The 27,416-nt window shown below is 37.1% G+C and overlaps 1 protein-coding gene across 1 annotated transcript; it reads left to right on the top strand.

Moving 5' to 3' along the window:
- The first annotated feature begins 364 nt into the window (after positions 1-364).
- On the top strand, positions 365-26,458 carry LOC140507442 (uncharacterized). The gene is given in 3 exon segments (XM_072615531.1): positions 365-1,243; positions 1,325-1,952; positions 25,401-26,458. Coding segments are annotated over 3 exon segments (2,484 nt in total). The 3' UTR covers positions 26,378-26,458.
- Positions 26,459-27,416: the final 958 nt, after the last annotated feature.

Here is a 27,416-nt window from a genome sequence, read left to right as displayed (position 1 = left end):
TAACTATTTTCTTACCTCTTATAAATCAAAGGCCAATGTGCTTATCTTATTCTAATCCCCTGTTTTGAATTGTCAATATTCCTCATATTCCAGTCTTCTTCAATGGTTTATCTTCATCCTGTATGCTCAGTTTATGCATGGGGAATCTCCATCTCAAGTTTTTCATGGTTTCCTCACTACTTGTCCATGTTTCTGACCATTTTCTCCACAGACATCAGGGTAGGTGTGAGTTTACTCAACATGACATGCTTCCTTTCTGTCAGAAACATCTACAGCTCTATGCATCAACTTATTCCCCAGTTTCCTTTCTCCAAGCTCATAGAAATGGGGACATTCACATTTTATATTAATTTTTTTTCCAGATATGGAGTTGAGGAATGAGACCACAAAGCCAACTCCAAAAGAAAACATTACAGGAGAAGAATCATCCCATGGGGTAAAAGTAGAAAGACTCATATGGGCTGATCTTTGCTATTCTACTTTTAGGGAAATTGGGGAAAGTGAGAGTCAGAAAAAAAGGCAGCAGGTAAAAGTGGGAAGTAATGTGAGAAAAATGATTAAACATCAACAGATTCATACTGGAGACAGCTGTTGTAAATATAATGACTGTGGTAAGGCCTTCAACCAACACTCAAACCTTACAGAACATAAGAAGATCCCTTCTGGAGAGAAGCCTTTTAAATGTAATGAATGTGAGAGAGCATTCACTTGTCTCTCAAGACTTAATAGACACCAGAAGATTCATACTGGAGAGAAGCCTTATAAATGTAATGAATGTGGGAAGACCTTCATTCAGAGCTCAAATCTTATTCGACACCAGATGGTTCATACTGGAGAGAAGCTTTTTAAATGTAATAAATGTGGGAAAGCCTTCACACGCAATTCAAGACTTATACGACATGAGAAGATTCACATCGAAGAGAAGCCTTACGTATGTGATGAGTGTGGGAAAGCTTTCATTCAGAGCTCAAATCTTACTCGACATCAGAAGATTCATATTGGAGACAAGCCTTATAAATGTAATGAATGTGAGAAAGTATTTACTCGAAAGTCAAGACTTATTAGACATCAGAAGATTCATACCGGGGAGAAGCCTTACAAATGTAACGAATGTGGGAAAACCTTCATTCAGAGCTCAAATCTTATTCGACATCAGGTGATTCATACTGGAGAGAAGCCTTATACATGTAATGAATGTGGGAAAGCCTTCATTCAGAGCTCAAAGCTTGTTAGGCATAAGATGGTTCATACTCGAGAAAAACATTGCAAGTGGAACAAATGTAGTAAAGCCTTCATTCAGAGCTCAAACCGTGTTATTCATCAGATGATTCATATTGGAGAGACGCCTTATAAATGTAGTGAATTTGGGAAAGGCTTCAGTCAGTGCTCAAACCTTACAGAACATAAGAAGATCCCTACTGGAGAGAAACTTTTTAAATGTGATGAATGTGAGAGAGCATTCACTTGCATCTCAAGGCTTAATAGACACCAGAAGATTCATACTGGAGAGAAGCCTTATAAATGTAATGAATGTGGGAAAACCTTCAATCAGAGCTCAAATCTTATTCGGCACCAAATGATTCATACTGGAGAGAAGCTTTATAAATGTAATGAATGTGGGAAAGCCTTCACTCGCAAGTCAAGGCTTATTCGACATCAGAATAATCACACTGGAGAGAAACCTTACAAATGTGATGAGTGTGGGAAAACTTTCATTCAGAGTTCAAATCTTATTCGACATCAGATGATTCATATTGGAGAAAAGCCTTATAAATGTAATGAATGTGGGAAAGCCTTCATTCGAAAGTCTCATATGATGCTACATCAGAGGATACATATTAGAGAAAAGCCTTATAAATGTAATGACTGTGGGAAAGCCTTCATTCAAAGTTCAGACCTTGATAAGCACCACAGAATCCATACTGGAGAGACACCTTATAAATGTAATGAATGTGGGAAACCTTTCTTTACAAACTCATCCCTGGTTCGGCACCAGCGGATTCATACTGGAGCAAAATCTTAGAAATGCAATCAATGTAACACAGCTTTCTGTAACTCTTTACATGCTATTTGAAAATATTCCTTCAGAAAGGAATAAAGTGGGGAAACATTCCTTCAGAGGTAAAGTCTTATTCTACAGCAGAGGATTCATATTGGAGAGTATAGTGACCAAATTCCCAACAGATATTAATTTTGGGGATTTCAGAATGAGAAATCTGAGTACTGGGGAATTCATGGAATCATAAGTTATTTGGTATTTTCTATAACATTTCATGTTTTAAAATAATGAGTGAATCATTTTTCTTTGATATGGTTATACTAAAAGTTTCAGAGATTTTTTTTTTTTACAAAAAACTGATATAATAAATTGCATAGGTTATCACTACTATGAATCAATATATTGGGACCATGATTTCAAACAGATGGCAATGAGTTGACTGATTACATTTATCTTTCTGGAAATACATTGACATTTTCCATTCTCTTCATTCTTCATCATGAATCTTAAAACTGCTTAATAAATTAGAAATGTTAATTTAGTTTTTAGAATAGATCTGTGGCTTATGGCAAATAGTAAAACCCTAGATCATGTCAGTGAACATTATCAGGTAGTTTGAATAATGTAATATTCAGATCTCCTAGCCAGGACTACTACCCAGATATGGGTCATATGTCAAAATTGCCAATTTAAGGACTTATTTTCGCTTACAAAACTGATTTCTTGGAATATCACTTACAGGATTTATATAAAATAGAATTTTATAATATAGAAGTAATTCATTTTTATTTTCTATTCAAGAGTGACTCACTATTCACCACAGATAGGGTCATGAATACATATTCTCATATGGCAAGAGTTACAAGCAAGACTGAGTTATTAGATCATGACAGCTTCCCTCCTGAGTATGTACTTCTGTCCCAATTCCCAGTAATGTCTACATGAACGTTCAGTCATTGGATTCCTCAGAACCAGATACCTCCATGTCATTCTTGAAAGAGAGTCACAATAACTTTACCCTCAATTTCTCAATTGATTTTTCATGGGATTCAGAAAAAGTGTGCATGTGTGTTACATACACATATACACACAAACACACACATACACACACACATACAGATTTCCTTGGAAATGACTGGAAAGAGTTCCTGCATGAAAATACTACTGGAGATAAGGAATTTGGGGAAAAAATCACACAGAACACAAGATTTATTTGACAGTAAAAGATTCACAAGGGAGACAAGTTTTATGAACATACTATATTTGAGAAAAGATTTCAGTCTCAGCTCATAACTGTAATGATTCATACTGTGAAGATGTTTTATAAATAAAATGAAGGTAGGAAAGTATCTGGTCAAGACTTAATCCTTATAAAGCACTGGAAAATAAAGTTTTATTGGAACATAGCCACAGTCATTCATTTATATGTTGTCTATGGCTGCATTTGCTCTAACACTGCAGAATTGAATAGTTGTGACAGACTGTATATGGCCCTCTCATCACCTCCCACAGTTGTTCAGTGCACCAGAAATGTCAATGACAGTTATGACTCGATGGTATTTGAGTGCCATGGATATCACTGTACTGTGACTTTTTTTTATTGTCAGCGCATACCCATCATGTCAAAAGAAGAAAATTTTTTGAGCTTGGAACCAAGACTGAAATATTTCTGTACAAAAAGAACCTCCCCGAACTACTATTATAACACACTGACTGGCTTTGGGAAATAGCTTTTACTGCAGACTTTATAATGTTTCTTAATGTTTTCAACCTAAAATAGCAAGGCAAAACAGTGCTTACATGTGAAACATACTGTGATAAACTCAGTTTGATGGCATTGTTTGAACTTACATGATGTCATGCTGCTTTTTATACTATCCATGCTGTCAGAAGTTAAAATAAAGAGTAAAATCTCTTCCCACACAAATTTGGAGCAGATATATTTTCTGAGCTCAAACTACAGTTCTAGCAGTATTTTTCAGATCTTAAAGCAAGTGCAAAAAAGAATCCTTATTTCAAAATTCATTTAACTGAACTATTGAGCTTCTACCTGCCCTTGGATTAGAAGTGATTAATCTGCAAAGAAATGATATACTGAAAGGCAAATATCAGGAGACGAATCTAATAGCATTCCATAAAGGCTTTCCAAGCAATGTATATGTTCAATTAAAGTCATGTGCTTGTGGATTGATATCAGTATTTGGCGATATCTATCTGTGTACAAGAACATTTTTAAAGATGAAACTCATCAAGTCTCATGACAGATCAGCGTTAGCAAATAAATGTGTGAAACTTATTTTGATGTCAGAGAATACTAACTTTGAACCCCTATTAAGCAAAATGTTATACATCCCAAAAAGGAATTAAATTCTCAATAGTGGACCTACGAAAATGTACCTGTTAATACATTTTGAATTTCATCAATAAAAATCTGTGGAAACTTTTTTTCTCTCTTGTTATATAAATACCCAAATTGAATTTGCCTTTTGACCCACAAAGTATTTGACCCTTGATAGAAAATGTTTGCCAAACCCTGGTGCAGGGAATTCATAGAAGTGTAAAAAAAAAAATGTCAATAAGCTTTCTCAGACAATTTAAATCTTAACCTCAGAGAATTAATAGTGAGAAAGCCAAGTCCTGTCTAATTAAGTTGTGATCACATGATTCTAGAACTGGAAGAGACCTTAGCCATGATTGTTCAACCTCATGTTATAGAGAAGAAAACATGAGAGAGATTAATTGGCTTTCCCAGGTCACAGTTAGCAAGCATGTGAGGCAGGATTTGAACTGAAGTCTTACTGATTTATCCACTGTATAACTGTTCAGAAATTTATGTTTACATTAAATGTGTTTCCTGTAATTAACTGATTTTTAAAAATACTTTTTGAGTCATTCTATAACTATTCATTGAATGTTAGAATTCAAACCATATTTACTGATCTAATTTATAAATTTGATTTGGCTTCTGATATTTCTTCTTTATTGTGATGCTTGGAGAAAGTGAAATTAATCTTCCATGTAATCCAAAATTCTTTCATCTGATAAAAATATTTTTATCATTCTACTTTCTCATTGCCTGAAGACCCAAGATCTTCTTGTGTGTCTTTGCTCTGACTCTCCATTCTTCCACCATCTTCCTTATGTACTAGCTATACTCTCCTCTGTCGTTGCACCTTGTTGGAAAAGTTCTGCTCTTTTCCTGAATCTCTTATTTCACCTTGTCCTTGGTTAATCACACTATAATCAAACTGTTTTAGTACTTCCATAAACTCAGCATTATGTCTCCCTCCCACTTGTATCTGCCACTCCTCAAAACACTCATCTCCTAGTTTTTCAGCTTGTTCATTTCCCATGACCTCCATACCACTTGAGTTACACACAGAGATGGTCATACCATTGATGTTTGTGAACTCTGAAATTCCCTTATCCAATCACAGTCTGTTGTCATTCTGTCTTGCAATCCCAGCTACTTTTCCTGATGCTCACTGTCAATCCCTCCACCCCTGAACTCTTTCCCAGATCATCATCCCTGCACTGGTCACACTCTCCTCAATTTCTCATCTTGTCCCCTTGCTGAGTCAACTCGATGCAGCACTGTTCTCTTCTCTCAACTTCCTGCCTTCTTTATCTAATAGTTGATCTAGCCTTGTTAAGAATCATCCTTGGATTAGTCCCAACATCTGCTACCTTCATACCTATTCATATACTGCTAAATGAACCTGGAGCAAATCACAAAACTGTTGGCTGGGTCCCCTATGGATTATATTACACAATCTTACCTGGGCCAAAACTGCAGCAAGGTGATTGTTTTGCACTTTCCTAATTGGCTCACTACCTCCTTTTCCAAACCTTTTCTTCCTTCTTCAGGCCTCCAATGAACTCTCCCTATCCCCACCCTCTTGCCTCATATTTCTTTTTTTTTTTTTAAATTGAGTCCATTTGCCAAGAGCTTTCTCTTCTCCCTCTTCATCTTCCTTCACTCTCAGGTGCCACTATTTCTTCTTTCACTCCTATCTCACACAAAGAATTCACCCTCCTCTTTGCCAAGGCTAACTCCTTTGATACACAAGTGATCCCATTGCATCTAGTCTTCTGCAAGATTGCCCCTTCTGTCATCCCTACTCTCATTAATCTTTGTGGGGGCAATCAGCGAATTCTTGTAATTAGTACTTTGTTTTCTATACTCAGAAGTTCTGGACAATTTTCTTGAATTACTTCTGACATTGTGGCTTTTGGGATTATTTGCCTTGTGACATTCTCCTGGAAAATCTATATTTTTTCCATTTAAATATTTTAATTTTTTCCACTTACATGTAAAAATAATCAACATTTATTTTGTAAAATGTTGAGTTTTGAATTCTTCTCTTCCTTCCCTTCTTTCCCCCCTCCCTGAGATGGTAAGCAATTTCACATAGGTTATACATGTTCAGTCATACAAAACATATCTTCATACTAGTCATGTGAAAGGAAACACAGACCAAAAATAAACAAGAAAAATGAAGTTTAAAAAAGTATGTTCCAATCTGCATTTAGGCTTTGCCAGTTTTTTCTGTGGATATGCACAGCATTTTTTTTGTCATGAATCCTTAGGAATTGTCTTACATCATTGTGTTGCTGAGACTAGCTGATCTAGTTAATCTAGTTAATCTCCGTACAATGTTGCTGTTACTGTTACAGTGTTCTCCTTCTGCTCACTTCATTTTGCATCAGTTCATGTAAATCTTTCCAGGTTTTTCTGAGATCATCCTGCTTGTTATTTCTTATAGCAGAGTAGTATTCCAACAGTCATATACCACAACTTGTTCAGCCATTCCCCAAATGATGAGCATCCCCTCAATTTCCCATTCTTTGCCACCACAAAAAGAACTACTATAATGATTTTCATACATATATTATCTCTTTGGGATACAGACCTAGAGGAGTGATACTGCTCAGGCAAGGGGTATGCAGAATTTTGCACAGGAGTATGCCTTTGGGTGTAGTTCCAAACTGCTCTTCAGAATGGAACCTGTAATTTTAACTTGTCTTTTCCCTTTCTGTCTAAAAGACAATTATGTTTTGCTTGTATGAAAATCATGCTTTCTTTTAATGTTACTGCTTTTTTGCTTCTCTCTCTCTCTCTCTTTTTTTAAATTTCCCTTCCCTTATGTATATTTGCATTCCTGTTCAGTTATTTTTTCTTTAGCTTCTTTGGTGAGATTTGCCATCATGGAATGAACAAACGTGTGTGTGTGTGTGTGTGTGTGTGTGTGTGTGTGTGTGTGTGTGTGTGTGTGTGTGTGTGTGTAAGGGAAAGGGAGGGGGAGAGAGAGAGAGAGAGCAGGTTCTTAGAAGTTAAATACAACCCTTCCACCAGCCTCCAGGCATTCTGTCAACAAGCATTCCATACATGCCTAATGTGTGACAGGTGTGCTCCTAGTCACAAAGGATACCAAGAATCACAAAAGCTAGCCCTGCCCTCACATTGGGGAGACAATGTAGAAATTAACCTCATATATACAAGATTGAGGGAGAGTACTAGAAAGGCAATGTAAAAGGGGAAACATTGGAAGTTACAAGAACCATGAAAAGCCCCCAGCAGAATGTAGGATTGAAACTGAAGAAATAGAGACGATCTTGAGGTGAGGAAGGTGGATAAACTCCAGGTTGAGGTATTATTATTTCTGGCTTCAGTGAGAGAACGTTGAAGGAAACAGGATGAAATGAAAGGCGACGTGATGTAAGAAAGCCAGAAATGATCCCCAAGAAAGGGGAGTTGAGAAGGCAAGGTAAATGAGACATGGTGAAGGAAACAGGTTGGCAGATAAAGAAAGTATAATATAAGAGTACAGAGAAGAGGGAGAGAGAGGGAAGGATGGTAGTAGGGAGAGAGAAACATGGACAAAGGCAGAGCCGGTGACATAGTCAGAGAAATCAACTGAGGGAGAAGGGAAGGATTGAGGGAATGTGGGAAGGGAAAGGGTATCAATAAAGCAGCTCCAGTGTGAACTCATAGCCTCCAAGAGCCCAGTAATCTACCTCAGCAAAAGCAGATCATATACTATGGGTCCAGTCTACCCCCCAGGAACCATTCCTCTGATTATTCCAAAGATAGTTCCTTATTATTTTAAGGAAGAGCCCCCTTGCTAGAGGGATGTTTCTCCCTCAAGAATTCCCTGCTCTCAGTAAGACTGGAGCCAGATTGGAACAGCTGATATCTACCTGGGGCCTGAGCCACTTCCAAGCACTGGGGCAGGTGGTAGAGGCCATGAGGCCCCCAGGTAATTTCCAGCCCCTTACCAAACACCCTAGCATCATAGCCCACCTCAGCATCATCAACTTCCTGACGTCTCTGCTCACCCCATAGAGGGTCATAGATGATATGCTCTCTCTGCAGAACTTCCAGTAGCTCCTCCAACCTGTCTTCATGACAAGGCCTGCCCCTGCACCTAGCTCTGCTCAGACTGCAGACTTCCTGAGCTCACTAGGACCGTCTCTTCAATATCCCTCAACCCCTGTCACTGCACACACAAATCCACAGGTCCCACCATCCTGGAAGGTGGCATAAGCACCCTTCTTTGTTGATCCTCCTATTGGCCAATGGGCAGGTGCCAAAGACTGGGGAAGGAGAGTGAGGCTGGCACATTCATGTGGCTGAACTTCAAATTCTCACTGGCATCCTATGACCTTGGAGGTCAAGCTTCTGCTGTTCTCTTGTCTTGCTTTTTAAAATATTTTGAACAAACCAATCACTTCATTGGCTCCTTCTTCTAAATCAACTAGTTTTCTCTTCATTTTGATAGATTTGTTTACTTTTTCCATTAAACAAATGTATTTATTTTTAGAAATAAATAAAATTCTATAAATAACATGTTATTTATAAATTATAAATAAATCTGTAATATAAAATTTATGAAATATAAGTATAATTTATAAGTAGTTATAAAAAATTAATTTTTATAAATAAATAAATTTCCTTATTTTTGGAACTGGAACAAAATCCACCGCACTTATTATTCCCTCCCCCACTGAATAAAACATAACAAAAAAAGAAGTCCCAAGTCCCTCCCAAAGTGAAAACAAAATTATTATCACAAACCTGCACAGACCAGAATGAACACATTCTTTGCACTGTCTTTCATTTTAAGTTCAATGTGTCTGTGTCAGGAGGTGGGTAACATGGTTCTCCTTTAAATCTTTGGATTCCTGGTTTTTCATTGCATTGATGGATCATTCTAAAGGACTTTTCAAGTTGTTTTTCGGTGTCTTGTTATTTGATGTTCAACCATTTTTCAGTCATGTCCTACTCTTCATGATTTCATTGGGGTTTTTCTTGGCAAAGATACTGGAGTGATTTGCCATTTCCTTCTCCAGCTCATTTTACAGATGAGGAAACTGAGGCAAATAGGGTTAAGTGACTTGCCTAGGGTAACACAGCTTGTAAGTGTCTGTGGCTGCATGTGAACTTCTGTCTTCCCAACTCCAAGCCTGGTACTCTATCACCTGCACCTCTCTATCCACATACATAATAATATATTATGAGGTTTTGTTATGGAAATGTCTCCAGTAAAATGTGTCTTGTCTCAATGACAAAGAGGCAGGAGATTAATTATATATAAGAGTAGGCAAATATAAGGGTAGGCAAAGAGCCTGGTCTTTGCCAACACATTGGGATATTTTTGTAACTGGGAGTTTCTACTACTACTATTCTACTCAGAACTTTTCAACTAAAAGAACTCCCTAAAACTCAACAGAAGAGAACCAGCTTGAACCCAGAAGCCTTTATATTGTCCCTTAGACTAATTATTGCAAGAGCATGTTAAACTCATAACATAAGCTATGGATGTGGTGATCTATGGTTAGAAATAGTGGGAAAGGGTAGATTTCACCTCAATCCTAGGAATATATCCTCGTAATCACAGCTGCTTAGGTGGACTAAAGAGGAAGAAACTCATTCACTGGAGGTCTTATTTTTGGGGAGAGGGTTAAGTGACTTGCCCAGGTCACACAGCTAGTAAGTATCTGAGGCCACATTTGAACTCAGGTGCATTCTAACTCCGGGGCCCATACTCTATTCACTATACCACTGGAGGTTTTTAAACAAAGGGATGTCTTTGGAGGCTTGTGGGGGATGTTGGAGAGAACATTCCTGCACAGGGATGGGTTGTACTAGATTCCTCTGCGGTTCTTTCCAGATCAGATGTTTCTCTTTCTGCCATGGCCATTGGACTATTACTTGTGCTCAAAGAGCAGCTGTTCTCCTCCTGGAAGAGAAAAAAATCTGCCTCCCCTCTTGCAACCTTCTTGGTATAGTCACGTACTCCAAAGAGGCTGAGAAGGCTCACCTGATATTGTCCACTGCGTCTCTTGAGAGATATTACATTCAAATTCTACCAAACATTTAAAGAACAATTAATTCCAATACTATATAAGCTGTTTGGAAAAGAAGAAGAAGGTGTCTTACCAAATTCTTTTTATGATACAAAGTGTCAAAACAGAGAAAGAAAATTAGAGCCCAATTTTCTAACGAATATTCATGCAAAAATTTTACATAACATATTAGCAAAGAGATTATAGCAACTTATTACGAGGCTATGACCAGGTGGATTTATACCAGGAATGCAGGACTGGTTCAATATTAGGAAAACTATCAGCATAATTGATCATATCAATAACAAAATTAGCAAAAATCATATGATTATCTCTATAGATACAGAAAAAGTTTTTGACAAAACATGATACCCATTCCTATTAAAAACAACACTAGAGAACATAGGAGAGGTATCACATTCCAGGTTAAGTCCTGAACAAGGTGGAAATTGTTAGGGGCCCTCATTATTTAGAACTGTATTATTCCTTGATAAAGTGTTCTCCATGAGGTGGGAATTCCATGATTTTTCAGGGTCCTTCTTGCTCCCACTTACTTTCATTAATGGTGAAGCTTCTAGGTCCTTAAAATACTATTTGTCACTTTGGAGAACCGGAGGGTGTCCATAGGTTCTAAGGCATGGGAGATGATGGAGCTGGGTTCTCCTCTACTCTTTCCTCTCCCACCTTCTTTCCTTTTTGATCCAGCACTTCAGACAGTCTTAAGTTCTAGAAGTGTCCAGTCTTTTTCATTGCTGGGAATGAACAACTTTATCCCAAGGTCCCTTGGTAAATATTTAATAACCAGCTCTGCCCCTTCACCACCACTCCCTAAAACAATCACGACACTTTTAAGCTTAATCTGCAGTATTAATATTTATCCATAATGTTCTTAAATCTGGATAGTCAATAAAGTAGCAGATCAAGCTCTGATTGGTAGCACTTGCCAATTTCTAAGTGCCCACAGTGAAAATTTAACAATTAGTTCTTTCCAGACATTTTGAGCTGTCCCAAACACACCACTAGTTTTATCTCTCTGTGCAGAGGCAGGTGGGCAGGTGGTGGAGATCACAGACGGGAGTAGATCCCTGAATCACTGGAATTGGGTGACATTTCCTGAGGGCCCTTCCTGAGAAATATAGATAAACTTCCAGAGATCTATAAGGAGACAGATGATTGAAAATGTTTAAAAAGAGTATGGCAGAATTATTGTGATGCAAAAAAGGTGTTATAGGTGTCCCAAAGCTTTGGCTCAATTTCTCCTTATACTTTGACTTCCAGATTGCCTGCCAGCACTCCCTGATCTCATACATTATCCCAGATCCTTACATTTTACTCCTTCCTCCTCCATTAAGCTATCCAATCCAATCCAATCAGATAAATATTAGGTGCCTACCATGTGCCAGGCACTGTGCTAAGCACTGGGAATATAATAAAAGAATGAGAGTTCCTGCTCTTAAGGAACTTACAATCTAAAGTGGGGGGTGGGGCAGGGAGGGGATACAACACATGAAAGGAGGCAGGAGTGCAGGACAAGGGGAGAGATACCAGAGGGTATCAGCCATGGGAGCATCTTGATCCATGGAGCTGCAATCAGGCAAGGTAGAACGTACAAAGGAGAGTGAACTAACATCACTAAATACCCCTCTGTTTTTTAAAAATTGTTTTGTTTGTTTTCAGTGTTCTACAATCACTTCCAAATATCTTAGATTTTTTTCCCCTTCCTCTCCCTCCTTCTCCTCTACCTCCCCACTTCCTCCCTGAGATGGCATACAGTTTTATATAGGTTCTACACATACATTCCTACTAAATACATTTTCACCTTAGTCATGTTGCATAGAAGAATTAAAATGAATGGGAGAAACCATAAAACAAAACAAAACATAATACAAAAAAAAATGGTCTGCTTCAATCTGTGATCGAATGCCATAGTTCTTTCTCTGCATGTGGAAGGCATTTTGCTTTAAGAGACCACTGGGAATTTTTTAAGTCCTTGCATTGCAATGAAGTACTAAGTCTACCAGAAAAATTCCTCACACACTGTGATTGTTGCTGTGTACAAAGTTCTCCTGGTTCTGCTCCTTTTACTCAGCATCAGTTCATATAAGTCCTTCCAGGCCTCTCTGAAGTCTTCCTGATCATCATTTCTTATAGCACAATAGTATTCCACTACATTCATATACCACAATTTATTCAGCCATTCCCCAATTGATTACACCTCTGTTTTTATAGACCAACTCTCATTTTTAAAAAGTCAGCATATATATCTTGACCTCTCTGTCTGGCTGTCCCCCAGAGCTCTATCTTAGGTCCTGTCTCTTTGCTCTCCATCTTCTTTCTCCTGAAAAACTCCCCTCACACAGGTCCTACCATCATTTCTATGTACATGGTGCCCAGTTCTATATGATCAATCCTTCTATCTATCCTTAGCTCCAGTCCAACAATCCCAATATCTTTTGTGCTTTTATACTTCAAGCATCTCAAGCTTAACATGTCCATTATATTCCATCCTAAACATTATCTTTTCCCCCTAACCTACCCCTTGTACCAACTTTCCTACTTCTGGCGAAGTCTCCTCCATTCTTCCAGAGACCCAGGTTCCCAGCATTGGTATGTTACTCCACTTCTCCCTCTCCTCCATCCACCATATCCAACCAATTGCCAAGTCTTATCCACTGTCCTTCCTTGGAATCTCTCATATACATTCTCTTATCTCTTCTGACATTTCTAGTTTAACTCCTCATCACTTCTCATTTGTTCTCTCCTCAAATCCATCCTTCTAACAGCATCAAAAGCAAACTCATGATAACTATTATGCCAGGTCCCAATTTCTCCAGCACTTTAAGATTCACAAAGCATTTTTCTCATCCCTTTGAAGGACACAGTTGTGTGCACACAGTAGGAACTTGATAAATGTTTTATTGATTGACTGACTCACCATGTCACTCATGGTCATGTGGCTCACTTTAGGATATATGAACAAAAACAATCCCAAGTTTAGCATTAGAAGCCATTACATGCCCTTTTCTGACATCATTCCAAACTAATTTCATATTACTTTATCCCCATGTACTCTATATTGCAGACACACGACTCCTTCTTGTTCCCCATCCACAGTGTTTCATGAATTATCTTTGAACAGGCTGCCTGTCAATCATCCATGCCTGGATTGCTCTCCCTCCCCAGATCCAACTCTTCATTCCATTGATCCATTCAAGACTCAACTCAAGAGGCATTTCTTCAAGACGTCTTTGTGATTCAATGAGTTGTTATATAGTGACTTAAAGTTTTAAAAGACATATGAGTACATATATATGTGTGTATATATATGTATGTATACACACATACATTTATGTGTATGTTATATATGCATGTGTGTATATATGTGTGTATATGTGTTTATACATACATACATAAGTGTTATCATTTGATCTTCATAATAATGCCAGAAAGATTGGCATTAAGAATTAGAAGCTAATGACTCCATGAGACAGCAACAAAAACTTTTTAACTCAAAAGGCCTAAAAAAATTGAGAAAAATGTAAGATATTTCATAGAAAATACAAGCGACTTGGAAAAAAGATTGAGAGAAATTTAAGAATCATTGGATTACCTGAAAGTCATGACTTTAAAAAAATAGCCTAAACATTATACTTCAAGAAATCATAAAAGAAAATTGCTCAGATCTCTTAGAACTAGGAGGCAAATTAGAAATACAAAGAATTCACTAGTTATCTCCTGTTAGAAATTCCAAAATAAAAACTCCTGGGAATATTATGGCCAAGATTTAGAGTTCTCAGGTCAAAGAAAAAATGCTGCAAGCAGCCAGAAAGAAAACTCAAGTGCCAAGGAACCAAAGTTAGCATCATGAAGGATTACCAGTCAACTAACTAAAGGAGAGGAAAGTAGCTCACGATATTCAAGAAGGCAAAAGATGTACGGTTACAAAAAAATAATAATTTACCTCCCAAAACTGCGTATAATTCTACAAGGAAAAATGGATCTTTAATGAAGTAGAGGACTTCCAATCACTGCTGATAAAAAGACCAGGGTTGAGGAGGTAATTTTACATACAAACGTGAATCAAGAAAAGCATTTAAAAAAATTAAACATGAGAAATCAACGACCATAAATGACTAAACAAGGATGGACCATTTACGTTCTTATAAGGAGAGATAATACATGAATGTCCTCAGAACTCTGTCATCACCAGAGCTCATAAAAGGAGTCTAATTTGAGGGGGCCTCAACTGGTTGAAATGTTTTGATGATCTTAAAATAAGATTAGACAAGGGAGGAGGAGAGGAATGCACAATGGGGTGGAGGAGGTAAAGGGAGAAGAATGGTGAAAATTATTTCACATGATTCTAGTACTTAAAACTGCTTTTGGGGAACAAATATTTCTCCAGCTATGTCCTTTTGATTTCTATCTCCTGCTGCTGTTTCCTGCTGAGCCTCCAGCCTTTGGAAGAAAGAGGAGCGATGAAGCAGGAACTCCCATCTGACAGGATGTCTTCTATCTCATGCTTCACTTGTCTCCAGATTCCTTTGGGAAGTGGAATAGTGCCTTCCACTCAATGATTATTCTCACTCTCTATCATACCTACACATTCTAAGTGATTCTGAACCCCTCTGGATCATCATCCAATCCTCATTGTCCATCCCTCACCACCAGATTCCTTATTCCCAAACCCCTCAATTGTCCCATTCCGAAGTTCCAAACAAACACCACCCTCCTCTTCCACTGTGCCCTCTGGAATGATTTTCCAAAGGCAACAAATATCCCTTTTTCCTAAATATCTTCCTCTGTCACTCCTTCTGTGTTCTAGCTTTTATGAAAACTGGGTCCCCCTAATGATACAGCCTCTATGACCACCCTTTCTAGTACTGGCTGCAACTTTACTCATTCCTTTCAGTTCACTGATGAAGATAGGAGAATTCCTATCTTCCTAACTTCCCGCTCCTACATCCGAGGTCTCTCACTAACTCCTTCACTCAGAGACCTTTCCTCCTTTGAGGTTCATACTATTCATCTCTACCACCCAATCGCAATCCTGGTAGCTATTGTCTATTGAACTCCAGTGCAGTGTGCAATGGATAGAGCACCAGGCCTGAAGTCAAGAAGACTCCTCTTCATGTCTTCAAATCTGGCCTAAGATACGTCTTAGCTATGCAACTCTAGGCAAGTCACTTAACGCTGTTTGTCTCAGTTTTCTCATCTGTAAAATGAGCCAGAGAGGGAAATGGCAAACCACTCCAGTATCTCTGTCAAGAAAACCCCACAAGGGGTAAGGAACAGTTGGACATGACTGAAATAACTCAACAACAGAACTTCAGTTCCTTCCTTCCTCAATGAATTTGATACATGGTTCACACATTTTCTTCTCAACTCCTGCCTTTGTAGGAGGGCACTATAACATATGTATTTACTCTCCCTCAAATACCTAACCACTGAATTCCTCAACCTACTCATTTCCCATGACCTACTCACTACCTCACATGAATTATACCCAAAGATGGTCAGACTCACAAACTATGTGCTATCCTGGATGCCTCACTATTTCTCACTGCCCCTCCCCAACCCCACCCCTTATACAGTCCATTGTCAGGGCTTGCTGATTTCACCTTTGTAATATCTCTCAAATATGCTTCCTTCTTTCCTCTAACACTGTCACCACTCTGGTATAGGCTCACATCACTTTACTCATGGACTGTTATGATAGCCAATCAAGGGTCTGCCTGCCTCAAGTCTCTCCTCCAATCCACCCTCCATTCAGCCATCAAAATTATTTTTCTAAAGCACAGGTTTGACATTTCACCCCCATATTTAATAAATTTCAGTGGCTCCCTATCACCTCTAGATAAATACAAAATTCTCTGGTTCAAAGTCCTTCATAACCTAGCCTGCTACTATTTTTTTTCATTTTCTCATACCTCTTATCCCATCATATATTCTTTGATCCATTGACACTTGACTTCCTTACTCTTCCATGAACAAGATCCACCATCTCTCAGCCCCAGGCATTTTCTCTAGCTGTTCCCATCCCTAGAATGCTTCCTTTTCTCATCTCTACCTTCTCTTTAAGTTCCTACTAAAATCCTAGCTTCTACAGGAAACCTTTCCCAACCCCTCTGAATTTTAGAGCATTTCTTCTCTTAATTATTTCCTACTGATCCTTCTTGAGCTTGTTTGTCCAGAATTGCTTGCTCATTGTCTCTGCCTTTAGATTGGGAGCTTCTTGAAGGGAGAGATTGTCTTTTGTTTCTTATTCTATCTTTTTGCACAGTACTTAGCACTGTGAGTCCCACATGGGGGCTCTTGATAAATGTTTATTGACTGGTGGACTGATAAGTAACCAGAATGTAACAATATGTCATTTTTAATGAAACTCACTTGAACTGGAAATATACCCAGAACTTTAAAATGTGACTGGAACAGAATCTATTATACTGTAGCTGAAGAAAAAAAGATAAAGATTAGTGATCATTATCTCAGGAAAAGCAACTACAAAAATAGACTAAAATAAATAAAGAGGGAAGCTACATTTTTCTGAAAGGAAACATAGACAATGAGTTAATATCAATGCTAAACATATATGTGCCAAGTGGCAGCATCCAAATTCATAATGGAAAAATTAAATGAGTTATAGAGGAAAATAGATAATAGAGCTATAATAGTTTGGGACCCAAATTTATCCTTCACAGACCTAGTTAAATCTAAACAAAAATAAATAAAAAAGACATCAAGACCATAAGCAAAATTTCAGAAATGTTGCATATGATAGATCTCTGGAGAATATTAATTGAGAATAGCTTAGGGTATAACTATTTCTCAACACTGTGTGGCACCATCACACACAAAAGAATGTTCATTAACTAGAGCATAAAAACTTAGCAAACATGCAGGAAAGTAAAAATATTAAATATTATTAATATTAAATACTAAATTTCATGGACCTTGATGCAATAAAAATAATATTTAATTAAGAGCTTTTGAACCAAGAATTAAAAACTATTTGTATACTAAAAACTTAGCACTAAAAATACAGGAGGGTCAAAAGACAAATCATTTTTAAAAATATGATTTCATTAAGTAATGACAACCATGTCAATAGATGAAAGTTTGGGGGCTACCACCAAAACAGTATTAGGAACACATTAATATTTCTAAACACTTTTGTTAATAAAAGAAAGAGTAGATCAGCAAATTGATCATGAAACTAAAAAAAACCTGGAAAATGGACAAATTAAAATCTCCCAATTAAACATCAAAATGTAAATACTGAAAAATTTTAAAAAGATGAACAAAATTGAAAGAAATAACAGATAGATAGATTGGTAGGTAGATAGATAGATAAAACTAGGAGTTCCTTCTTTGAAAATGGTAATAAAATGGAGATCATTAGTTGACTCAACTAAAAAAATTAAGAAGAAAATTAAATCATTAGTATCCAAAATTAAAAGGGTGAATTTACAAACAATAAAGAAGAAATAAAACAAATTAGTAAGAACAATTATATACCAATGAAATCAACAGTCTAAAATGGATGAATATTTATAAAAGAATATAAAATGCCTAGATTGACAGAATAGGAAATAGAAGTCTAAATAATCCAATCCTAGAAGAAGAAGCTGAATAAACCATAAATGCATTTCCAAAAAACAAAACAAAACAAAACAGATCCAGATGGATTTACAAGTAGGTTCTATCAGACATTTAAAGAACAATTCCAATATTACATAAACTGTTTGAAAAAATGGGGAGAGGTTCTACCAAATTCCTTCTATGTTATAAATGTAATCTTTTTATTTTTTATTTTGTTTTAAATTTAATATTTTATTTTCTTCCAATTACGTGCAAAAACAATTCTCAACATTCATTTTTAAAAATGAATTCCAAATTCTCTCCCTCCCTCCTCAATCCCCTCATTGAGAAAGTAAGCAATTTGATATAGGTTATACATGTGTGATCATGTAAAACATATTTCCATACTAGTCATGTCATAAAAGAAAACGGACCAAAATAAAAACGCAAGAAAAATAAGGAAAGTGAAAAAAAGTATGTGTCAATCTGTATTAGATTTCATCAGTTCTTTCTCTGGGGATGGATAGCATTTTTCATAAGCCTTCAATCTTGAATCGTTGTATTGCTTAGAATAGCTAAGTCATTAATAATCAATTATCTTACAATATTACTGTTACTGTATACAGTGCTCTCCTGGTTCTACTCCTTTCACTTTGCATCAATTCACATAAGTCTCTCCAGGTTTTTCTGGGAGCATCTAACTCATCATTTCTTCTATCTCGATAGTATTCCATCAGAATCGTATACCACAAATTGTTCAGTCATTCTCCAACTAATGGGCATCCCTTCAATTTCCAATTCTTTGCCACCAAAGGTATCTGCTAGAAATATTTGAGTGTAGTTCCAAATCATTCTACATAATAATTGAAACAGTTTACAACTCCACCAGCAATGAATTAATGTCTCATTTTCCCCATATCCCCTACAACATTTATCATTCTCCTTTTCTATCCTAGTAGCTAATCTAATAGGTGTGACATAGTAGCTCAGTATTGTTTTAATTTGCATGTCTCCCATCAATAGTGATTTAGAGCATATTTTCATATGGCTATAGAGAGCTTTGATTATTTCATCTGAAAACTGACTTCATATTTTTTGATCATTTATCAATTGAGGAATGACTCATTTTTTATAAATTTGGTTCATCTCTCTACATATTTGAGAGATGAGACCTTTATCAGAGAAACTTGCTTCAAATTTTTTTATAGGTATGTTTGCTAACTATATTTCCCTCCGTTCTATTTCCCCTCATTTATTTATTCTATTCTCTCTTTTCACCTTGTCCCTCCTCAAAAGTGTTTTGCCTCTTGACTGTTGCCTCCCTCAATGCACCCTCCCTTTTATGAGCACTCTCATCCCCCATCCCTTTCCCCACCTACTTTCTTGTAGGGTAAGATAGAGTTCTATATCCATCTGAGTGTGTATGTTCTTCCTTCTTTGAGCCAATTCTAATGAGAGTAAAGTTCAAGCATTCCCCACCACCTCCCCCATCTTCTTCTTTATGGTAATAGCTCTTTCTTGTCTCTTATGTGAGATAATTTACCCCATTCTACCTCTCCCTTTCCCTTTCTCCTAGTGCATTCCTCTCTCGCACCATTTAGTGTTATTTTTAAAGATATCATCCCACCATATTCAACTCATACCTGTGCCTTCTGTTTACATATACTCCTTCTAACTGCCCTAATAATGAGAAAGTTCTTATGAGTTACAAGTATCATCTTTCCATGTTGGAATGTAAACAATTTAACCCTTTTAAGTCCCTTATGATTTCCCTTTCCTGTTTACCTTTTTATGCATTTCTTGAGTCTTGTATTTGAGAGTCAAATCTTCTATTCATTTCTAATCAAGAGTGCTTGAAAGTCCTCTATTTCATTGACTGTCTATTTTTCCCCCTGTTTTACTGGGTAGGTGATTTTTGGTTTTAATATTAGTTCCTTTGCCCTCATATTCTAAGCCTTCAATAATTTAATATAGAAGCTGTTAAATCTTATATTATTCTGACTATGACTTCACAATGCCTGAAATATTTCTTTCTGGCTGCTTGTAATATGTTCTCCTTAACCTGGGAACTGTGGAATTTGTCTGGGAGTTTTCATTTTGGAATCTTTTTCAGGACGTGATCGGTGGATTCTTTCAATTTCTATTTTCATTCGCTGGTTCTAGATTATCAGGGTAGTTTTCCATGAAAATTTCTTGAAAGATGAGGCTGTTTTATTTATCATGGCTTTCAGAAAGTCCAATCATTTTAAAATCATCTCTTCTAGTTCTATTTTCCAGGTCAGTTGTTTTTCCAATAAGACATTTTACATTGTCTTCTATTTTTCATTCTTTTGGTTTTGTTTTATTGTTTCTAGATGTCTCACAGAATCATTAGCTTCCACTTGCTTAATTTAATTTTTAAGGAATTGTTTTCTTCAATGAGATTTGGTACCAACTTTTCTACTTGGCTAATTCTATCTTTTAATGAATTCATTTCTTCAGTGAGTTTCTGTGCCTCTTTTTCCATTTGGCCAAGTCTGTTTTTTTAAGATATTATTTTCTTTATTATTTTTAGGCCTCCTTTAATAAACTGTTGACTATTTTTTCATGATTTTCTTACATCACTGTCATTTATTTTCCAATTTTTCCTCTACTTCTCTTACTTGATTTTTAAAGTCCTTTTTAAACTCTTCAATGGTCTGAGACCAATTGATATTTTTCTTGGAGGCTTTAGATGTAGGAATTTTGATTTTGCTATCTTCTAAGTACATGTTTTGATCTTCTTTGTCATCATAGTAACTTTCTGTGGTCAGATTTTTTCTGTTGTTTGTTCATTTTCCCAGCCTATTTCTTGACTTTTAACTCTTTGCTAAAGTGAGACTCTGTTTCCAGGGTGGAAGATACACTGTCCCAAGTTTCAGGGGTTTTGTGCAGCCGTTTTGAGAGATATTTCTAGGGACCTATAAGTTTTCAGTTTTTCCAAGATGGTATGATCTAAGGGGAGGTGTGTTCTGTGCTCTGATTTGTAAGCTACCATAAGCAATCTTTTCTGCCCTGGAACTTTGATGAAGGTCCCTGTTCCAGTGCAACCACAAGCTCTGATGTGCTAGTACTCCTCCTCACTCTGGAGATGCCACCCGTATCTGAGTATGGGGAAAGCAACAGAGTCCTGGCAGCACAAAGACCCCTTTTGATATGCTTCTGACCAGTTGTTTGACCCCCTTTCCATCTGTGGACTCAGAATTCCAGAAGCAGCCATTGTAGATGCTGATTCATTCACTCCCAAGGCCTACTCCTCAGTTGCTAGGGCTTGGTCTACACTGGTGAGGCCTGCACTGCATTGTGCTCCACTCTTGCTCCAGTACAACAGACCTTTCCTACCAATTTTTAAAGTTGTCTTGGGCTGGAAAATTGTTTCACCCTTTCTTTTTTTTGGTTCTGCCACTCTAGGATTTATTTTAGGACACTATTTAAAGGTCTTTGGAGGTATTAGGGGAAGAGCTGTCTTCTCTCTGCCATGTGGGCTCTTCCCCCTCAAAATATAATCTTAATACCTAAATCAGGAAGAGTCAGGATCCAAAAGGATCAACATGAGAGAGAATTAGGTGCTTAATAAATGCTTGTTCCCCCTTCCCTTCCCTTTAATCACTTTTTAAAAAATCTTCATCCATATTATGACAATTTACCATGGAATGCCTCTCAGGCTTCTGTCCTGGCTTCTCCTCACTTTTTTCTGTATACTCCATCCCCTGGGTGTTCCAGTATGTAGCTGGACCACTAGAAAACTCTGTTAATCACTTTGTGGATCCAATACCATGCTCTGTCATTGAGCTCACAAGTCACTGGGGTGTCTATTCTTCAAAAGTAAAAGCTATGGGAGCCCCTGAGACAGAATGATTGTGACAAATGTCCTGTACTATGTTTCCCTTAGGACCCTACCTCCGCATTTCTGCCTCTTTCTCACTTGAATATCCAGAAATTTATTGTGGGGCTGGAGTAGGGGAAAGACCCACAAAGTGGAGGGAGAAAAAATCAAGGTCAGATAAATTGTGCTGGATAATAATAACCACCTTATTTCAATTTTGCTAGGAGAAAAGCAAAAGTGCCACATATGTGTTATCTATTGTTGACTTACCTACGACCCTGGGTAGCACATTGAAACTCTATGAATCTCTCGCTATTCTTCATCTGTTAAATAGGCATCTCTTTCTCCTTGGTATCTTCATCAGTGTGTTGTTACATGATCATGTCATGGAAAATACTTGGCAAAACTGAAAGCACTATGAAGATGTCAGATATTTTTATTACAATTAGCTAGGACCAATGAGTCAAACTTCCCTCAAATTAAGTACAAAATCCTCCATTTAAGATTCAAAGGCTGGATCTTCCTGACTTTCCAATATTTTTATACCTTATTCTCACCACATACTCTTTGATCCAGTGACAATGGCCTCCTTGCTTCACCACAAGCAGGATTCATCTCTTTGCCTCTTATATTTTCTCTCCCTGCCACTACACCTGGAATACTCTCTCTCCTCATCTCTACCTACTGACTTCCTTGACTTTTTGAAAATCTTCACTAAAATCCCGTCTTCTATAGGGAGCTTTTCTAACCCCTCTTCAATCCGGTGCCTTTTCTTGAGCAATGATTTCTAATTTATCCCCTATATAGCTTATTTGTACATATTTGTTTACTTCTTGTCTCCCCATTAGACTTCATTCCTTGATTGCAAGGACTGTTTTTACCTGCTTTTGTACCCCTAGCACTTAGCATAGTGCCTGGCACAGAGTAGGTACTTAATAAATGTTTATTTCCCCCATATAGTCACATATGCATAACATATGTATATAATGTGTACATATGTTTATGTGTATATATGTACACACTTGCTCATATACACACATATGTATGCAATACTGTGTATTTTAGACGTGAGTCTGTCAGAAACAATTTTAAAATCTAATATTGTTCAAAATCAAAGCAATTTTTATCTGCGTGTAATCTGTACAAATTTACATGATCAATGCCACCCCTACATCCATACCCTTAGACATATCCCTCTACACACAAGTATTTGGATTAACATTTATAGAAAACTTGAACATGAAAAATATTACAATATGCTAAAATATACTTTGTGGTTAAGGTTCCAAAAGAGTAGTCATTATTCAGTCCTTTCCTTGATAGATACACAGAGCATTTATTAAGTGTTTATGATGTGCAACACATAGAAATAGAAATAGAAACAAAAAGAAAGACATCCCTGACTCTCACATTTCTAAGGAAGAAAGTCACCATGTAAAAACAGGCTGAAAAGTAGGGAGGGGAGGGAAGTACACAAACGAAAGCAAGGTGGAAAAGTAGAGTGGGGATCATGAGGTAGACCAGGTTTGAGGTGACTATGACCAGTGTGGATGCTTCCTCAAATGGAGTTTCTGGGAAGAAACTCATCAGGAAGAAAAGGAGCAGGGCTAGTGCTAGAGTCACACTGATACTGTGAGGAGCCAGAGCTGATGCTTTGCTGAGTCCAGGTTTGAAGAGACCAATACTCTCAAGTGCTCTTCACACTCAAAGGTTCAGGAACCAAGAGGATCTGCTCCCTCTGATCAATAATACCTAAATCTCTTTTAAATGGAGACAAGGACAGTGGTTCTAGGTGAGCAGTAACCCAATCCATTCAGAGTGTGGGGAATGCAATGATTTTTAAAACGTAACCTTTGTTGAGACTCAAAATCTTATAAAAGTGAATGTTGAAAACTATCTTTATATGTAACTGAACAAAAGTAAAATACTATTAAGTGGAAAAAATAAAAGACAACCTTTGTTTAAGGATTTCTTTTTACCCTTTCCCTATTTTGCTAAGAAAAGTCTACTTGGTCTTGACCATCTATATACTTTTTTTTAATAATGGTTTCTTTACATTTACATGTAAAAACAATTTTTAACATTTGTTTTTAAATATTCTGAGTTCCAAGTTCTTCTTCTTCCCTCCCTTTCCTACCCCATCATTGAAAAGGTTAGCAATTTGATATAGGTTACACATTTTCAATCATGCAAAACATATTTCCCTATTAGTCATGCTATGAAAAAACAAATCAAAAACCCACAAGAAAAATAAAGTTGTTTTTAAAAAAGTATCTGCATTAAGACTCCATCAGTTTTTTCTCCAGAGATAGACAGCATTTTTCATCTTAAGCGCTTTGGAATTGTTTGGATCATTGTATTGCTGAAAATAGCTAAATCATTCCTAGTTGATCATATTATATTGCTGTTACTATGTACAGTGATCTCCTGGTTCTGCTCACTTCACTTTGCATCAGTTTATGTAAGTCTTTGCAGGTTTTTCTGAAAGCATCCTGCTTATCATTCTTATAGCATAATAATATTTCATGAGAATCATATACCACAAATTGTTCAGCCATTCTCCAATTGATGGTCACACTCTCAACTTCCAATTCCTTGCCATCACATAAAGGCCTCCTATAAATATTTTTGTACATATAGGTCCTTTCCCTTTTTTATCTCTTTGGGATACAGAACTACTAGCGGTATTCCTGAATCAAAGATTATGCATGGGTTTGTAGACCTTTGGGCATAGTCCCAAATTGCTTTCCAGAATACTTGAATCAGTTCACATTTATATACTTTCAAACAGGGATAAGTCTGAAAATGATTGTTAGAGTAGGGGAAATATTGTTTCTTGATATTTCTAGAAAAACTAAAGAGGAGGCTTCAAAAAAATCACTGTACGTACAATGATCTAAAACAGTTCCAATAATGGAAAATGCAATCCACATCCAGAGAAAGAACTATGGAGTCTGAATGCAGATCAAAACATACTATTTTCTCTCCTTTTTCCCCCTTTCTCATGGTTTTCCTCTTTTGCTCTGATTCTTCTTTCACAACATGACTAATGTGGAAATATATTCAATATGATTGTTCATGTATAGCCTATATCAGATTGCCGTCTTGCAGGGTGGGAGGTGGGGAATTAGAACTCAAAATTTTATAAAAGCAAATGTTACAAACAAAAAGTAAATAATTTTTTTAAAAGAAAAAAAATCGCTGCACAATGTACTACTTTTTTCTGGGAACCAATTTCAGCTGTATTCTTCTCCAGCTTCCTTCTCAAAATTTAAAGCACTGATAATATTTATATTTTTATTTTATATTACTGTTTTTCAGACTTGGGACATAGAAGAAAGGCCACAGAGGCAGTTCCAAAAGAAAATATCCCTGGAAAAGAATCATCCCATAAAGAGACATCTGAAAAACTCAGCAGTGCTGCTCGCTGCTTATCTTCTGGTGGGGAAAGTGAGAGCCAGGAAAAGAGTCAAGAGGTAATGTATGAAAGGAATTTGAGGACAAGGAAGATTCAAATTAGAGAGAGCACTAATAAAGATAAGAAATGTGAGAAAGCCTTCAGTCAAGATGAAGACTTTTCTGAACATCACAAGGATCATAATGTTGAGAAGCTTTATAAATGTAAAGAATGTGGTAAAACATTCACTCGAAAGTCAAGAATTATTCGACATCAAAAGATTCATTCTGGAGAGAAGCCTTATAAATGTGATGAGTGTGGAAAAGCCTTCATGGAGAGCTCAACTCTTATTTTACATCAGAGGATTCATACTAAAGAGAAACCTTATAAATGTAATGAATGTGGGAAAGCCTTCACTCAAAATTCAACACTTGTTATGCACCAGAGAATTCATACCGGAGAGAAACCTTATAAATGTAATGAGTGTGGGAAAGCCTTCAGTCAGAGTTCAAATCTTATTGTACATAAGAAGACTCATATTGGAGAGAAGCCTTATAAATGTAATGAATGTGGGAAAGCTTTTACTCAAAATTCAACTCTTGTTAAGCACCAGAGAATTCATACTGGAGAAAAGCCTTACAGATGTGAGGAGTGTGGGAAAGCTTTCACTCAATACTCAACCCTTCTTAAGCACCAGAGAGTTCATAATGGAGAGAAGCCTTATAAATGTTTTGAATGTGGGAAAGGCTTCAGTGAAAGCTCAACTCTTATTATACATCAGATAATTCATACTGGAGAAAAGTTTTATAAATGTAATGAGTGTGGGAAATCCTTCATTCAGAGCTCAAACCTTCTTGTACATCAGAAGATTCATACTGGAGAGAAGCCTTATAAATGTAAAGAATGTGGGAAAGCCTTCACTCAAAGCTCAGACCTTTTTAAACATCATAGAATTCATACTGGAGAGAAGCCTTATAAATGTGATGAATGCGGGAAAGCTTTCATTCAGAGTTCACTCCTTATCAGGCATAAGATGATTCATACTGGAGAGAAGCCTTATAAATGTAATGAATGTGGGAAAGCCTTCAGTCGGGGTTCAAACCTCATTGTACATCAGAAGATTCATTCTGGAGAGAAACATCTTGTAAAAAATATGGAAAGACCTTCTTGTGATATTAAGCATGAAAAGATTCATATTGGAGAATAGCTTTCTTTAATATAACTAGTTTAGGAAAGTCTTCTGTGGCCAATCAACCAGTATATAACATTGGAAATTGAAGAATGAAAAAGTATTTATTGAGCATTTACTATGTGTCAGGCACTGGGCTAATTGTTCACTATTCCAGTCATAAAAGATGGCAATCCCTCAAATAGTTTTTAGTCTAATTTGAGGAGACAACACATGGGTTTTCAATCATCTGCAAAATGGGGGGGGGGGAGGTAGAGCACAAAGTCAAGTGTAGGGTCAATGGCAATGCCCATCAATCCTTAGCAAGCACCTGAGCTTCTGTCCAACAGAGGTGCCCATCAAGATTAGGGATGGAGGAGTGGTTTTGAGGGTTTGAGTGGAAAGGGAAGTATAGATTCTCTCTGGGAGAGGATTGGGATTTGGCATCTTGTCAGAAGTGGAAAAGGGGAAGGGCCACTGACAAAAAGTAGGAGGAAGATTTATAAGGGGAAGGGAAACTTAGATCCCAGTGGACACCAGTTTCTACTGGATCTTCTAATCAACCCTACATGAGGTCTGAGACTGCTTGCCAGTACAAAGAAGAAGATATCATCTCATACTGGATAGAATTTGTAGAAATGTAATGAATATTTGAAGACTTTCCAAGCATTTCCCTCCAGACATTCTCCTCCTCATTTTTCATTTGACTTTCTGCATTTTGACTCACTTTAGTCTCAACACAGAAACTTCCTCAGTACCTAGAATCTCCTCAACCTGAGAAGTTCTTTCTCACCCCTTCTCCCTGACCCCATCCTTCTTATCCTTGACCCCCTTCTCCCATTGGTGAGTTCCTCCTCAAGTCTCTATTTTGGGGAGGGTACCAGAATAACCAGCGTTTATTCTCCCACATGCTCTTCTGGTCTTCTGGACTAAAATATCAAAATCCTTTACACAGGTATCTTCGTCTCTCCCAACCACCCCACTTTACAATTCCCTGTCATGTGTTGTCTTCTCAATTAGAATGTAAGCTCCTTGAGGGAAGGTCTATCTTTCTGCTTGTATCTAGATTGTCAATTCT

The sequence above is a fragment of the Notamacropus eugenii genome, chromosome 5 (assembly GCF_028372415.1).
Source record: "Notamacropus eugenii isolate mMacEug1 chromosome 5, mMacEug1.pri_v2, whole genome shotgun sequence".
Taxonomy (NCBI): Eukaryota; Metazoa; Chordata; class Mammalia; order Diprotodontia; family Macropodidae; genus Notamacropus; species Notamacropus eugenii.
The sequence above is the reverse complement of the archived record's forward strand: the minus strand, read 5'-3'. Positions and strand labels throughout refer to the sequence as shown.